Below are 15,193 nucleotides of genomic sequence, written 5' to 3' on the forward strand. Positions count from 1 at the left end.
TTCCAAGAAAACTTTGAGAGACCCAGGAGGAGAAAGAAGCTCTAAGCTCAGGGCCCATGAAGTGAACACACAAACACCAATTTCAAAACAGAACAGAAAGACAGCAATTTAACTTCTATCATAACTGTATGCTGGCAGTAGCTGCAGTGCACTCTGCAAATCTCCTCGAGTAAGTGAAGCGTCGGGTGTGAGGAATAACAGCTTCTCAAAGTTGGCCACAGCCTCCTGCAGGTTCAAATTAAGATCCCAGGGATATTGGCTTAACCCAAAGATCAAGTCAAACACTGCTTTTGAATTGTCACAATCTGTTGGTTCCCAAATTCCGTGACTGGAAAACTAAAGACTTTGGCCGTACTTGACTGGCAGCTTGGCTTCAGGTTACAGTTCTCAATCGTTTTGCTCCTGGGGAACCGAGTAGTCTGCCCTTCGATACATCATTCTCCAGGCAAGGATGCCAGAGCCAGTGCCTTCTCTGCCCCCAAACATGTGTGTGCGTATACAAACTCTCTCTCTCTCATTCTCTCTCTCTCTCTCATTCTCTCTCTCGCTCTCTCTCTCTCTCTCTCTCTCTCCCTCTCTCCCCCCCTCCCCTCCCCTCCCCTCCCCTCCCCTCCCCTCCCCCCCTCCTTCCCAGGTGCTTGGTCTGCCGCCTGCTCAATAGTCAAAGCTAAAATCTAGCAAGACGATTATGTTGAGACAATCCAGAAAATATTTTGATCCCTAAGACTCCATAAGGCACCAGAATAGAGGTAGGAAATAGGGGAAAGGAAGAAGAGTAGAGAGAAAGGTAAGGGATAGTAAAGGACAGGGGAAGAGAGGAAGAAGAAGAAAGAGGAAATTAGATGGAGGAGAAGAAGTGGGAGTGAAGAAGGTGAGGGAAGGAAGAGGCAACTAGCAAGGGGCAGAGTATAATCGTCATCAGCATTCATTCATTCCTTCAACAAACGTTTATTAAATTCTTCCCAAGCACATTCAAAAGCCTTCCCCACCTCCATGCTACGCCTGCCTCACACTGTAACCCTGGAAGTCTTAACTGATGTGGAACCTTTTGTGATGCCCCCTTCCAATGGGGATGCAGATTTTGATGTTTACTCTCTACATCCTCAGGGCTGAGGCATCCTCTGATAATACCTGGATATGTTTTACCTGCATAAAGAAGATACTACAGGGAGACGGAGAACCACCTCCCCCTCCCGGCCGCCACTCCCCCTCAAGCAAGGATTTTCCCTCAGTCCTGCCTGTTGCAGTCTGGTAGGCAGCTGGCATCTGGGCAACAGTCTGTTGCTCACTGGTGCCCTTGGCCCCTGCTCTGGCATACAATCTCTCACCTTTGCAGTGTCCTCATTTTTCTTCTTTCTGCTCTAAATGATCATTGCAAGAAGTGGTTCCCTAAGAAGACACCTAGCTTCCCAGAGGGATGTGGTGAAGAAACAAATGGAAGGGAGGGACAAAGGTGGACAGAGAGTAAAAGGGGCATCAATTTATAGGGCTAACTAGAGGATTGGCCAATTTCATACCCTTAATTTATAGATGGGCAAACTGAGGACCAGAAAGAGTCACAGGTTAAAGAATGATGGAGCACTGGAGCTGGAGAGGAATGTGTGGTCTGCTAACCAGTAGCACTAATGGAGCAGGTCTTTTGTACCTTACCCAGGATATACATCTTATAGGGAGCAGTCTCCTGGGGATTTGGATCTGAGACTTGTGCCAACTCCACTGGGGAGCTACATGGTGAGCTGGTCTACAGTCCTAAGAAAGCAAGCCAGAGTTAAGAGGTCAAAGTCATCTATGGAAAATGGGAAGTCTCCAGGCCACCACACCCTTTGGTGATCCTGAATGTGAACACCTCCTGTGTGAGTCCTCTCTGCAAATAAGTCAAGTTAAATGAGAGGTGAGACCCAACAAAGCTTTTCTCTCTTCCCTAGGTCAATAAACACAAGTCTTAAAAAAGAGAAGCTAGTTATGGGTTTCTCAACCCTGGCACTTCTAGCATTTGGGGTTGGATAATTCTTTGTTTTGGGCAAGGTTGTCCGATGCACTGTACGATGTTTAGCAGCATTCTGTGGCCTCTATCCCCCCTAGATGCCCTTGGCATCTCCCTTCCAATGGTAACAACCAAAAATGTCTCTAGACTTTGCCAATTGTCCCCTAGGGTGCAAAATACCCCCCTCCACTCCGGGGTGAGGACCACTGCTTAAAGAATCACAGACTCTCAACATGGTCATCTGACTCCCCAGCCCTGTTCACAGTTGGAAACACCAGGTCAGACTGGCCTCGGCTCACTCAGCTTTAATTGGCAGACTCAGGCTGTGAACTCAAGTCCCGAAAGCTGGGCTCACTATACCAGAGAATTCTTGGTTCGGGCCTTGCTGTATGACCCGGGCTATACTGTCTGGTTTCTCTTTGTGTGATGTAGCTGCCCCATTCCCTGCCTCCTGGGGTGAAACCTGACAGCACCCCCCACAGTGTTAGATCAAGTACTTCACAATTTCCTCAAGAAGATGTTGCTCTTGGATTGAAGAAAGGATTAGAACCGCCCCTTTGGCCTGGCCCTGCCTTAGGAAGTTGGAAGGCCTTACTTTGCTTTTTCTCTTTTTCAATGGTTGACCTTCCCCAGCCCCCATGAAGCTGTTATGAGGATGGAGATAACATGAAGTATGGTACTTGGACTTATTTAAGCTCTATGATACCAGCATTTAGATTATTTAACTACTGATTGTGATTATTTAAGCTGAAAGATTATACTGCTCTAGCTCAGAAAATGTTTGTATTTCCATTAAAAACCACCAGGCTAAGGGTCTTTTTGACTGACATTTTTCACTGTTAAAATTATACATACAGTGCATGTTTTTGGCCAGAAGACAGTGTGTCCCGTATTTTGTTTTAAGATAAGGAAGCCAACTTCAAAGGCCTCCTCCAGCTCACTCTCTTCCTGTCCCCTCCCTCCTACCCATCACTCCAGCTTGCTGTCCTGCTCCCCTGAGTGAAGCCAGGAGAACCACCCATTGGCCCACTGCCTCCAACTATTTAATCTAAACTGATTCTGCCATTCCCAGACTTGAAATTCTTACAATGACATCCCGAGTTTCACTAGGAGACAGTACTTAGTGGTTAAGGTCACAGACTATCTTGTCAAACCAACATGTATGTGAATTCCAGCTGTCTGAGCCTCAGTTTCTATATCTACACAGTGGGGGTGACAGCACTCTCTGTCTCACAGGAGGTAGCAGCAATCTGCGGGTTTAGTACCTAGTCCCTGCCTGACATATAATAAGCATTTAGTAAACAGTACAAAGGCCTGGACTAGCTTAATTCTCTGAAGGCATTTTAGTCAGAGATAGTACATTCCTTGAGGCAGGAAGAGCGAAGGGTCCTTGGTTCTACCTGACATGGAATTAAACCACTGATTCTCTATAATGACTTGTGGAACACATCTCTGCTTGGCTCATATATTTTACATTTAAAGAGTATTACAAAAAGTAAATGCAGGGAAATTCTACTGTGGTCTTATTAGACAGGGCACTGGACTAAACCAAGCGGTCGTGTTTGGCTTTTGGAAAGAGTTTCTGATTTCAAATAGCGTTCCTCAAGAGAATTAAAAAAGAAGACTCCAACATCGCCTAGATACAGAGGGTGCCAAAAAAATGTATACACATTTGAAGAAAGGAAAAACTGTATTAAAATTGTAATACTCAATATATAGTCATGTTTGACTTCTGCAATTACAAGAGGTGCTCAAAGTGGTTCCCATCAGCATCCAGACACTTCTGATTACGGCGAACTACTGCTTGAGCATAGATAACATCTCTTAAAATGTGTATACATTTTTTTGGTACCCTCTGTGTTATCCATGTTTCAGGTCATTTATTTAGTGGAATTATGGGTAGAACTCCACAATGGAAGGAATTGTGGAGATCGTCCTGCCGCCTCCTCCCGGGATGTAGCCCCCAGCACCTGTGATTTTCTCCCCCACAGGACTTGCTGACAAACTTCAGGGGCTACCTCACAAGGCTGCAGAGTTCTCAGTGCGACAAAGTTCCACAAAGCATTGCAGGTAGGTCTTCCTCCTCTTATATTCTACACGCCAGCTCTAGCACAATCTTCTGAGGTAGCATAAGTTAGGTCCACTTCTTTTCTTTCATGTCACTCCTTCAATAGTTGAAGGATGCACCTGCTTCTTTGTCCCCTGTAGACCTAATGCCCCTTACCCATCAGCTATCCCAAGCATGACGGGATTTTCAGATATCCCTTGACCCGTTCACTTACCACATGACTTGCCCATAGTTTACCATCGCTGGCACACAGAAATGAACTTAGTATATACTAAATATACACACGTATGCATAAATGTCTCTTAGGAATATTATCTCTATATGGAGTTGCAAAGTTGTTAAACGCTCAGTGAGGAAATGTATCAGTGGCACATTTTTTTCATACTTTGTTTATTTCAGCAAAGACTGCTAATTACTCCCAATGCCTCTTTGCCCCTTTTCTTCCTTGGTACTAGGTTCTCTGAATGTTAACTGGACAGAGAGTCATCCAGCTAACGGCTGCCCTTCCCTGCTTGTTTTGCAGCTAAGTGCGACCATGTAACTAAAATGATGGCCAAGGAGCCCCTTCCCCTGCACTAGTCCTGCACCTACTTAGAATGTAAGCTCCGGGAATAAAGGGACCTTTGTCCTTTCTGTTCACTTAGAACAGTGCTTAGATCAGTGCCTAAGACATAGAACACTCCTGGCACGTAGTGGATACTCAACAACGATTTACTGAATGAACTGTTAAATGTCTCGGATGGTAATGCACGGTATGTGCAACTTAAAGGACAGGGAGGTTCCTTTCTCCTTTTTCCTTTCTCCTGGCTGTAACGCGGATGGGATGGCTGAAGCTGAGGCAAAATCTGCATCATGAGGTGAAAGCCATACGCTGACAATGGCACAGGCTCAAGACAGAAAGATTGTGGGTTCCTGCTGACGACACAGCTACTTGTATGAGCTTCTGGAATGTGGGGTTTTCTGTGCTTTGCATTTGAAGCTAATTAGGCCATTCCACTATCCAAAAGATATTTTCTTTGTAGTAAAGTTTTATTTACTCACTATAAGTTTTGTGTACAGTAAATCTTTTCTCTCCCACGAAAAGCTCTAAGCCACCAACTTCAGGGTTACAAGAGAGAAACAGAAGTCACCAGCGGTGAGCAACTGTGCCCTGATGTGACTGTTTGCAGCTCAAACCACAGTCGATGTTCAATTAGCAGTTCTTCGTGATATTAATTCCCTCTCTCTCTGCCACCTGTCCTCAGTCACTGCAGGTAACTTAGAAAGCTGCGGCAAGTTCATCAATACTCTAGCTGATACAATTTACTTTTAGAACTGAGCAGGTAATAAAGACAGAGACATTCTAGGACACATTACCATAGTATTTAACATTTTTAAAATTGGACATATCAAAGTTCTTCTATACAAACTATTGGTTAGAGAAAAAAATTGCATTGTAGCCCCCCAAAATCATTGAAAGCATAGGCTGATTGGAATTTGAAGACAAAGTCAGTGTATGCTAACAATAATGAGTTTATCTAACTTATATATTAATGTAACATAACTATCTATGGCCTTTTACTACTTAAAAATAACTTTCTCATAAATGTATAACTCCATTCAGTCCCCACAACATTTCTGTAAGAGGGTAAACCCCTATAGCCACCGACTTTATCAATTTTAAGTTAACGGCTGCCTTCAAAGCTCCACTCTCAGACTCCATTTATCCTCTCCAAATTGCCAGGCACTTAGGACTCCTCCCTAAAGAAATGTGATTTGTCTTCTCTCATGTTGGCATGAAGTAAAGAATAAATTGATTATATCATTTTCTGCACCATGCCTCTCCTTTGAAGGGTACTTACCTAATGAGTGGGTCTCTCAGAAAGGATTCTAGATCAAAGAGGCCAACAGGATAATGCTTTGGAATAAGCTGCTGCCTTACCTCACTGTAAACTTCTTAAAATAGCTCAGTATATACAAAGGCTTTCGAGGCTATCTGGAGAAGATGTCGAAACTGCAACGATACCCAGTAAATTAAGGTGGATCTCACAACATCATCATCAGATGAGTTAAAAATGTAAAGGTCCCTTAAAATCTTTACATGACATAAACACAAGAAATCACTACAAAAAGTCTAAAATACATACTTTAAATTATGTAACTATTAACCAGCTCTCAAAACCTTTATTCATTCAGTATTTAATACTCAATGGAACATATCAGTTAGCCAGCTTGTCTGCGTGTTAAATTACTATGCAAGTTTAAATTGTCTGTACAAATGCACACAGGTTTTCAGTACTGTATCTCATGGCCTTCAGTTCCTTTTAGCCACAGATATCAAATTTACCAGCCACAAATTAAATAATTGAGCTTTGGTTACTGGAATGCAAGCTTATTAACCAGCATTAATAAAACCAAACATATAGAATGATGTTCTTAATATTATTTTAATAAAATCCCTTTAAAATAGGAGCAAATGTAACAAAGATGAACCATTAGGAAATGTTTTAGCAAGAGGTTTTAGATATTTTTTTAAGTAAAAGAATAATCTTATACACAAGGGAAAGCGAATATTATGTTCTTCTATGAAAATATACGGTGGGGAACTGTTAGTTTCTTCCAGTGTGGGAATAATGACTGGCAGTTAGAATGCCAACCAATAAAGATCAAAGTAAAGAAAGGGGTGTTGAGGGGAAGAATCGTACATGAAATACAGTCAAAGCCTCTGCTTTGTCCTTGAGTTCCTAAAGGGTTCTCAGACTATGGGAAGGTTCCTTGTGTTTTCAATGTCTCTATTTACTCCTTACCGTTGGAAATCGCTTTCTAAGTGGGATTCCAAATTTCTTTGGTTTCACAAGAAATTACTTTACTCGTCTATTTATTTATTTTCTTATTTGTCCGTTCATTTCCTTCACTCATGTTACTAAAATGCAAGCTTGATAACGTGAGGGATTTTTCTGTTTCTTTATCTAGAACAGTATCTGCCACAAGGTAGAAGCTCAATGAATCTTTCTGAGTTTTGAAGTAATTCAGCCTTTTATTCCGCAAACACTTATCCAATGCCTACCGCATGCCAGGTTTTAGATATCCAACATTAAAAGGAACTCCACTGTAATTAAAATGTAACCAACTCATGAGAAATATTTAAATTAGAAGAATGAAGCCATATTTTCTCACTCTAAGTTCAGTCTAAATTTAAACTAAGGGAGAATTTCCTGCCCTGTCAAAGAAGAATGGCAGGGGAAAATGTGGACAGGTATGGCATACATCCCCAAATAATAGAACACAAAACAAAACGCTGGTTAAACATGAAACAGCTAGGTTGTGGGTGTAGCTACCAAAAGGTAGCATGATCTTTGTAATGATAGAACAGTGTTGGTAGTTACACAAATCTATACATGTGCTGAAATTGCATATAACTAAGTGTACACACACATACACACACAATGAGTACATGCAAAACCAGACAATCTAAATAAAGATGATGAATTGCACCAATATCAATTTCCCAGTGTAATACTGTGCTATAATATAACTATGCAAGATGTTACCATTGAGGGAAATGAGTGAAGTGTACAAGAGACCTCTCTCTACTGTTACTTGTAACTCCATATCGATCTATAATTATTTAAAAATAGTTTACAAAATAAAACAGCAGAATGGTTATCAAACCATTCTTCATGTTAGCAAAACACTGTCAGTGAGATAAATGTCTAATAAAGGATGAACCTATATGACAATATGTTGAATAGTTAAAAATAATACAATTCTATGTTTGTGACATGCAGGATAGTCAACATTCAGTAAACAAGAGAAGCAGGATTTACAAAATGTAAAACCATGATCTAATTTTGTTTACAAGTAGAGTATTTGTAAAGGTATATACCAATATGCCATCAGTGTTTACCTCTGCATGGAAGCATCATGGGTGATTCTGTTTTTTACTTTTGTTGCTTCATATTTCTTATTTTTTTCTAAAATAAACATTATTACCCAAACAAATACCTAGAAGGCTTTCTGGCCTCAGGATGGGGTTCAGGTAAAGTCTGTGTAGCTGTGGAACAAAAACCAAGACAAGTAGGAAGATTACATGGAGAGCCATTTCAATTCCATATAAGGACGAGTGATCTACCTGTAAGAATCATGGAACATGAACCACTACCTATGAACCCATGACTTCCAATGTGAATGGTGTTCACCAGGGCCTGGTGAATTCCTTATGAGTAATTATATGGATGGGCGTCTGGCTTATGCAGGCTGGGAGGTTGGACCCAGCTGCTTTCCAGTTCTAAAACTCTGTGCCATTTGATTTTTGCAATGCATTTAACAGACACCACCTCTCATTTCAAAAGTTCCTTTTATGTTTCAAAGCACTTTCACATATGCTGTTTTATATTAATTTCAGTTCAGTACTTAAAAAAAAAAAAAAAAAAAAAATTCCCTACAACAATTCTATAGGGTAGGCAGGGCCAGTATTATCACCTCCATGTTACTGCAGAGCAACCCAAGGCAACTGTGAGTGACCTCCTGTAACGGGTGACTTAAGAGATCATGTCTCCTAACGTGACTCATAGCCCCATCTCTCTTTCCCCCAACACCACATAGCCTCTCCCTTCCCACCGGGGATTGGAAACCGGGTCGACTTGGCCTGAAGTTGCTTGCATGATGCTTGCCAGTTGAAAGAAAACCAACAATGCTTGGCACAGAGCGCTAGTAAGTACCGACAATGATATACCCATCGGACTGTGTCTACACACTTACATCGACTGGGTTAATGTCAAGTAACCAACACGTCAACTCAGCTTAAACATCAAGATAAATCAAACCAGTCGGTAGACCTGAACAGCCCAAGAGGCTGATGAATCTAGTTGGGGTTCTCAGGCAATATAATTACCCTGTCTCTGTGTCCCCCTAGTCCTGGGAAGGAGCCCATAAGTGGGGCTTTTGGGCTAGGTAAATAGTGAATGGGGTCCATATTGAGCTTAATGAAGCAGGGCACTGTTACTTTTACCAAAGGAATTAACAGAGGAATTTTGTATTTATTTTGCAGGGGTAGCAGATTAAGCACTTCAGCAATAATGTGGCAATTCACCAAAAGAGGTCTTAGTTAGGTGCTATCTGAAATCATGAAATTAAGTGGGAAAACATATACACGGAAAAGGTTTATATGTTTTAGAAAAATAAATCCAAATTTTAGATAAATGATATTCTTCACAAAGTATACTAAACAAATGACATATTTGCATTGGCTGATAGCACCATTTACACACATCTATCATTTTCCCTGTGCCAAGCCATGCTCTGAGTGCCTTTCCCCAGAACCAGCCCAGGAAAGTCGTTATAGGAGGAAAGTGGAGGGTCAGCGATGGTAAGGTCATTTCCCTCCAGTCACCCAGCTACCAAGTAGAAGCAACCGGATTGCAACCCAGGGCTGACGACTCTCGAACCAGCATGCCTCACCATTACTTGCTCTCTCAAAACGTTGAAAGAATGTGCTGTTTTTAGAAACAGGAAGGAATGCAAGTTTCCTTAAAATGGCATAATAAATCACTCTAGGAGATAAAGAGTTAACTTGGAAACAGCTGGAGAGAAATGAGAGACACTGGGCTGAACTTGACACATAACAACACCCAGGAGGCAGAAGTGAATGAAAAAGAATAAAGGCTGATGAAATCAATGTACTGGTATTGTTAATCAATTATTGATCAAGGTTATAATGACACAGATGCTTGAAATACTTTGCTTCTCAGTTACATAAAATCCAAACTCCACATTCCATGTCTGCACTCATTCAACAAATAATTACTGAGCCCCTACCGTATGCCAGGCGATGTTCTAGGCAGTGTGATTACCGCACTGATGCAAGCAACAAAAGTTCTGGGCTTGGTGGAGTTCACGTAAGCGCCATGAGAAAATGAGGTAGTAGAAAGGGAGCTTGAGGTAGAAGATTTAGGTTTTAATCCTAGCCAGATGGCCTTAAGCAAATTACTTGAAATCTCTCTGAGTTTCAGTTCCCTCACCTCTAAACTGAGGATAATAATATCTGTTTTTATTATATCATCTTTTATTAGGAAAAATGTGAGTTTATACAAGTTTATATGAAAACATAACTACTTATTCTTTGGTCTTAGAGAAACTGAGGTAGTTGACAAGGAATAAAAGTTTTGTCCTCATTATTAAATCTTTCAAAATATTTCATTCCATATTTTCCATGATCTAAGCTCTCTGGGTTTAATGTTAACCATGTGTAAGACTTGCGGGGTCAGGATAAGGTCATTCTTCCATACCTAGCCACCAATTTCAAAGTCTGTGTTACGGCTTAAGATGCCCTAATTATGTACATTTCCCCTTGTTGTGGAAGGAAGTGGGATTTAAATTATATCTTAGTAATTATTTCATTTTAAAAGTTATAGAGATGCTGCTTCTTGTCTACTTCTTGAAAAACCGATTTATAGCAATTGATTATTTCTAATATCTTTGAGCAATTTTCTTTGCTATGTTCTTCCATGGCAGTATTATTTCATTGTGAGAACAAAATAAGACCTAAGTGGAGATGGTGTGTCATAGGCCCACAGGAATGACCAATACCCAGCATGTAGTCATGCTTTATTGATTAAATCAAAGAAAAGTGATTGGTTCCAGTCTCCCCCCTTACCCCCCCTTCCCCAGGACGGGGTAGAGGGCATGAGTGGATTTCTAAGCCTGTTTTTGTCAGCCTAGCAAATCAGAGTCCTGCTTTCGAAACAAAGAGGTGCCAACCTTGAGACTCTATGAAAGCCAACACAAGCAAAGCATTGTACACAAGTGAAAAGAATATAATTAGCAAAGTTATAGTCACAATTAGGAAATACCTCCTCAGAAAAGTTTCCACTTAACTCGGAGCAGTGCTCAAATTACCATTGTGCTTAACGAGGCCTCTGTCTCTCTGCCAGCTCAGAACCATGTGTCAGACCTACAAATACTAGCACCATCCACAAAACACAGACACACAAAATCTAATGCTCGATACTTTTTTTTAAAAATGAAAGATGTGAAAAATGTGCAAATTCGAAAATGGAAGGTGTAATTTAAAAAAAGAAGAAGCGTAGTCCCGGAAATGACTAGTCAAATGTTAGCTAAATTACTCTTTCTCCAAGCTCTGTCTTCGTCTTCTCTAGCCTTCCCTTCCCCATCCCTAAAGAGAAACTAGAAAAGAGAGACTAGGAAAGCAAAACTGGGTACTCACTTCATCTCCAGGATCTCCTCTAGCTGTTTCCTCCTTTCTATTCGGAGGTTGGCCAAGTGTGCTTCTTTTTCAGCCAGGGATTGCTGTGTGGAGGCGAGGCGTGCCTTGGTGGTGTCCAGTTCCTGTCTGGTCTTCTCCAGTGCATTCATCAGCTCCTCTATCTGAAATGGACACAGAACGTGGGGTGTTATTTCTCCTTCATTCAAGCACAAAGCATTCCTTGCTAGTTTGTGTTCTTACAATAGGCACAAAGGAATCATAGCCATCCTTGAAATGGGCACTGGGTCGTAGAGTCCAGTCTTTCTTTGTCCTTGGTTAAAAATAAATGTTTCAAATACAAGAAAAGTCCAAATTTCTCCAAGATCCTTATACAGTTGATTGTCTAAAAACCTTTAAATTATTTAATACATTTCTTAGAAGTAGAGGATGAGTGACTTGACCCAGTTTCAACCTGGATTTGGCAAAAATCTAAGAGACTGTCTCACAGTTGGTGGAAGGCAACACTCAAAATGCATTTTGCCTGGCACAACATACTTTTGTGTGTAGGCCCCAGAGTATTCTGACAGGAAGTTAATCTATGTGTTTCAGATTTATTCATGTTTTAGCCTATCAAAGCCTTGTTTGGCAAAAGCGATTTGATGTCCAAGGGGCCTCAGGAGCTCTCTTTCACCTTCCAGCCTCACATTCAGGAAGCAAGGTTTGGCCAAAGGTAAACAGAATCCCAGCCACAAAAGGTTCAAGTTTGGTTTGCCCCTGAAGTTTGAGAGGGTTCTAAACTTGAAATAAATGACATGTAACTTTTATAGGGTGCTAATACACCATAGAAATAAGCCAGACTATCAAATATCCAGGGTTTTCAGCCAGGTCCCAAAAAATTGGACTGGGAAGTCCCAAGGCAAGGCCTTATCCTCTCCAAACCATTGGGGGCTAAAAAACCAACACACAACAAAGAGGGCGGGTGTTGATAGTTCTGTTCCAGAGACGTCCATGGAGCAAGCTAGTGGAATGCCATCCCTTGCACAGATGCAAGCTGCATCCACCCTGCTGATTTAAAACCATGAAGTTCCAGGAAGTTTCTAGATTCCAGAGTTGATGTTTGGGTTTCTAAGCCACCCCTTCCAGCTGAACTTGGCAGAATGGGATCATCCATCACTAAAGTCAACAGAACACACTTCAGAATGTGTCAGTGACATGTTAAGTTCCAATTCATAAAGACTTTCTACACAATTTCTGCAGCTTTACATGGAATTTATTCAGAATAAGCCTTATAGTTCACATCCAAGATAAATTACAAGCTTTTAAGATTCAGAAAACCCTCTATTTTTCCCTGATAAAAAGAGGAAACTTGATGACCATGTAATATAATTCAAAGCCAAAACCAAAAACAGTTTAAAAAGCAAGGAATATAAAGGGTAACCTATGAAAGTCACAGGACCACACCTGTTTAATTGAAGAATAAAGAGCATTATTCTTTAACTTCACAAATATAAAATTTAAAGTAAAATCATTAACTTTTTAGTTTTTCACATAAGTTCATAGAATATCATGAGTATGACTAGAAGCTTCTACAATGCTACACTTGGTGAGACTGAAGCAGAGTTTTTATTTCCTCCTTTTCTCCCTATGTTTGACACATTCAATTGCAGTGTGAAAGAAAGATCAGGTGGGGTCCAAATGGTGGAACACAAAGACTCTGAATTCACTTCCTTCAACAAACACATTGAATCTATACCTACAAGTAGAGCAATTCCTTCTGAAGAAGAACTGAGGGATCACTGAACAGTTTTGCACAACAAATGGCAGAGAGACCACATAGAAACAGGTAGCAGAGGTGGAGACGTGGTACTGTGGAAACCCCACCCCCAACATACCAACCCGCAGAAGGAGGAAGCACTGAGACGCCTCACACAGACACACATGCCCTAAGACACAGCAAAGAATCAGTGATTTAAAGGGCATCTATACTAAGTGTGAAGGAAATCAGTTTTCTACCTCTAGAGCATCTGCCAAATAGGGTGGGGGAACTGCAGGAACTCTCTCTGGGGTTGGAGGCACTGGAGAGTGCCATTTGTTGTGTGCCCCCACCACCTTCATTGCATAGGCAGGAGGTGAATCAAGGAGCCCCAGCCAGCTGGTCCAGGCTGTCCCAGTGTGCCCCAGGATCCAAGCCCCAGGCCCACACCCACTCCACAGCTTGCCCTGGGACACTACATGGCTTGCACCCATTCCAGCAATAGCTCCTGGCCCCACCTGCAACCCATGCTGGCTTCAGCTACAGCTCCTGACCAGCACAGCTTACTCCCAGGACTCCCTACTGCCTGCTCCAACTACAGCTTCCAGCTGACCTGCCAAGGCAGTCCCTGATGTGGTTTGCTCTGGGACACATTGTGGCTCATACCAGCTCCAGCTACAGTTCCAACCCAGATGCAGCTTGCTCCTGGAATTTCCTGTGGCCCTCTCTAGCTACAGCTATAGCCAGACTGCCAAAGTGGCCCCAGCATGGCTTGCCCCCAGGACTCCCAACGGCCTGGGTCGGCACCAGTTCCACCTCCAACCAGCCTGCCAAAGACACCTGGCACACTCAGTCTACAAAACGGAAGCTCCTACATAAGGCTACTCATTCAAGACTGAGAGAGGTTACTCTTTCGCCTAATTCATAGATAAAAACACAGAGACAGCCAAAATGAGGAGACATATTAATATGTCTTCCTAATGAAAGAACAGGACAAAAATCCCAGAAAAAGAACTAAATGAAACAGAGACAAACAATCTTCCAGATTAAAAATTCAAAATACTGTTTATAAAGATGCTCAACAAACTCAGGAGAAGAATAGATGAACTTAGTAAGAACGTTAATGAAGAGACAGAAAATATGAAAAAAATATCAATAAGAATCAAAGAATACAATAACTAAAACAAAAAAATACATTAGAGGAAATCAACAAAAGGTTAAATGATTCAGAAGGCCAAATCAATGAACTGGAAGACAAGGTAGTGGAAATCACAGAATCAAACAAGAAGAAAAACGAAAAAGAAATGTGGATAGTTTAAGAAACCTATGAGACAACATCAAGCATACCAACATTTGCATCATATTGGTCCCAGCAGGAGAAGAGAGAGCGAAAAGGATAGAAAACCTATCTGAAAAAACAATGATGGAAAACTTCCATAACCTGGTGAAGGAAACAGACGTCCAAGTCCAGGAAGCACAGAGTCCCAAACAAGATAAACTCCAACAGGCCCATACCAAGACACATTATAATTAAAATGCCAAAAGTTAAAGATAAAGGCAGAATATTAAAAGCAGCAAGAGAAAAGCAGTTTGTTACACATAAGGGAAAACCTGTAAGATCATCAACTGATTATCATTTCAGCAGAAACTTTGCAGGATGGAAGGGAATGGCATAATATGTTCAAAGTGATGACAAAAAAACCTGCAACCAAGAATACCCTAATCCAGAAAGGCTATCTTTCAGAATTGAAAGATAGTTTCCCTGATAAGCAAAAGTTAAAGGAGTACATCACTACTCAGCTGGCACTACAAGAAATGTTAAAGGGAATTCTTTAAGTGGAAAAGAAAAGGCTAAAACTAAAAGTAAGAAAATATAAGAAAAAAATCTCACTGATAAAGGCAAACATTTAGTAAAAGCAGTGGATCAACCAATTATATAAAGCTAGTAGGAATGTTAAAAGACAAAAGTAGTAAAATCATGTGTAATTACAATAATAAATTAAAGAATGTAAACACAAACACCTGGTGGAAAATATGATGTCAAAAAACATAAACCTTGGGGGCGGGTGAGTGAAAAATATAGTACTTTTAGAATGCATTTGATCTTAGTGACCACCGACTTAAAGCAGACTGCTATAAACATAGCATGTTATATATGAATCTCATGGTAACCACAAACCAAAAACCTATAACAGATACACAAAA

General features: G+C 41.1%; 1 protein-coding gene across 17 annotated transcripts in view; it reads right to left on the reverse strand.

The window, feature by feature from the left end:
- Positions 1–15,193, reverse strand: part of ERC2 (ELKS/RAB6-interacting/CAST family member 2) — a 918,050-nt gene that overhangs the window by 353,261 nt on the left and 549,596 nt on the right. For all 17 annotated transcript variants that reach the window (XM_074313127.2, XM_074313130.2, XM_074313128.2 and 14 more), the window contains one exon: positions 11,257–11,417. In XM_074313127.2, the coding sequence (XP_074169228.2) occupies positions 11,257–11,417 (161 nt within the window). The remainder of the gene's footprint in view (positions 1–11,256; positions 11,418–15,193) is intronic.

This window comes from Rhinolophus sinicus, chromosome 5, assembly GCF_057876585.1.
Source record: "Rhinolophus sinicus isolate RSI-liver-muscle chromosome 5, RSI-T2T, whole genome shotgun sequence".
NCBI classification, from domain to species: domain Eukaryota; kingdom Metazoa; phylum Chordata; class Mammalia; order Chiroptera; family Rhinolophidae; genus Rhinolophus; species Rhinolophus sinicus.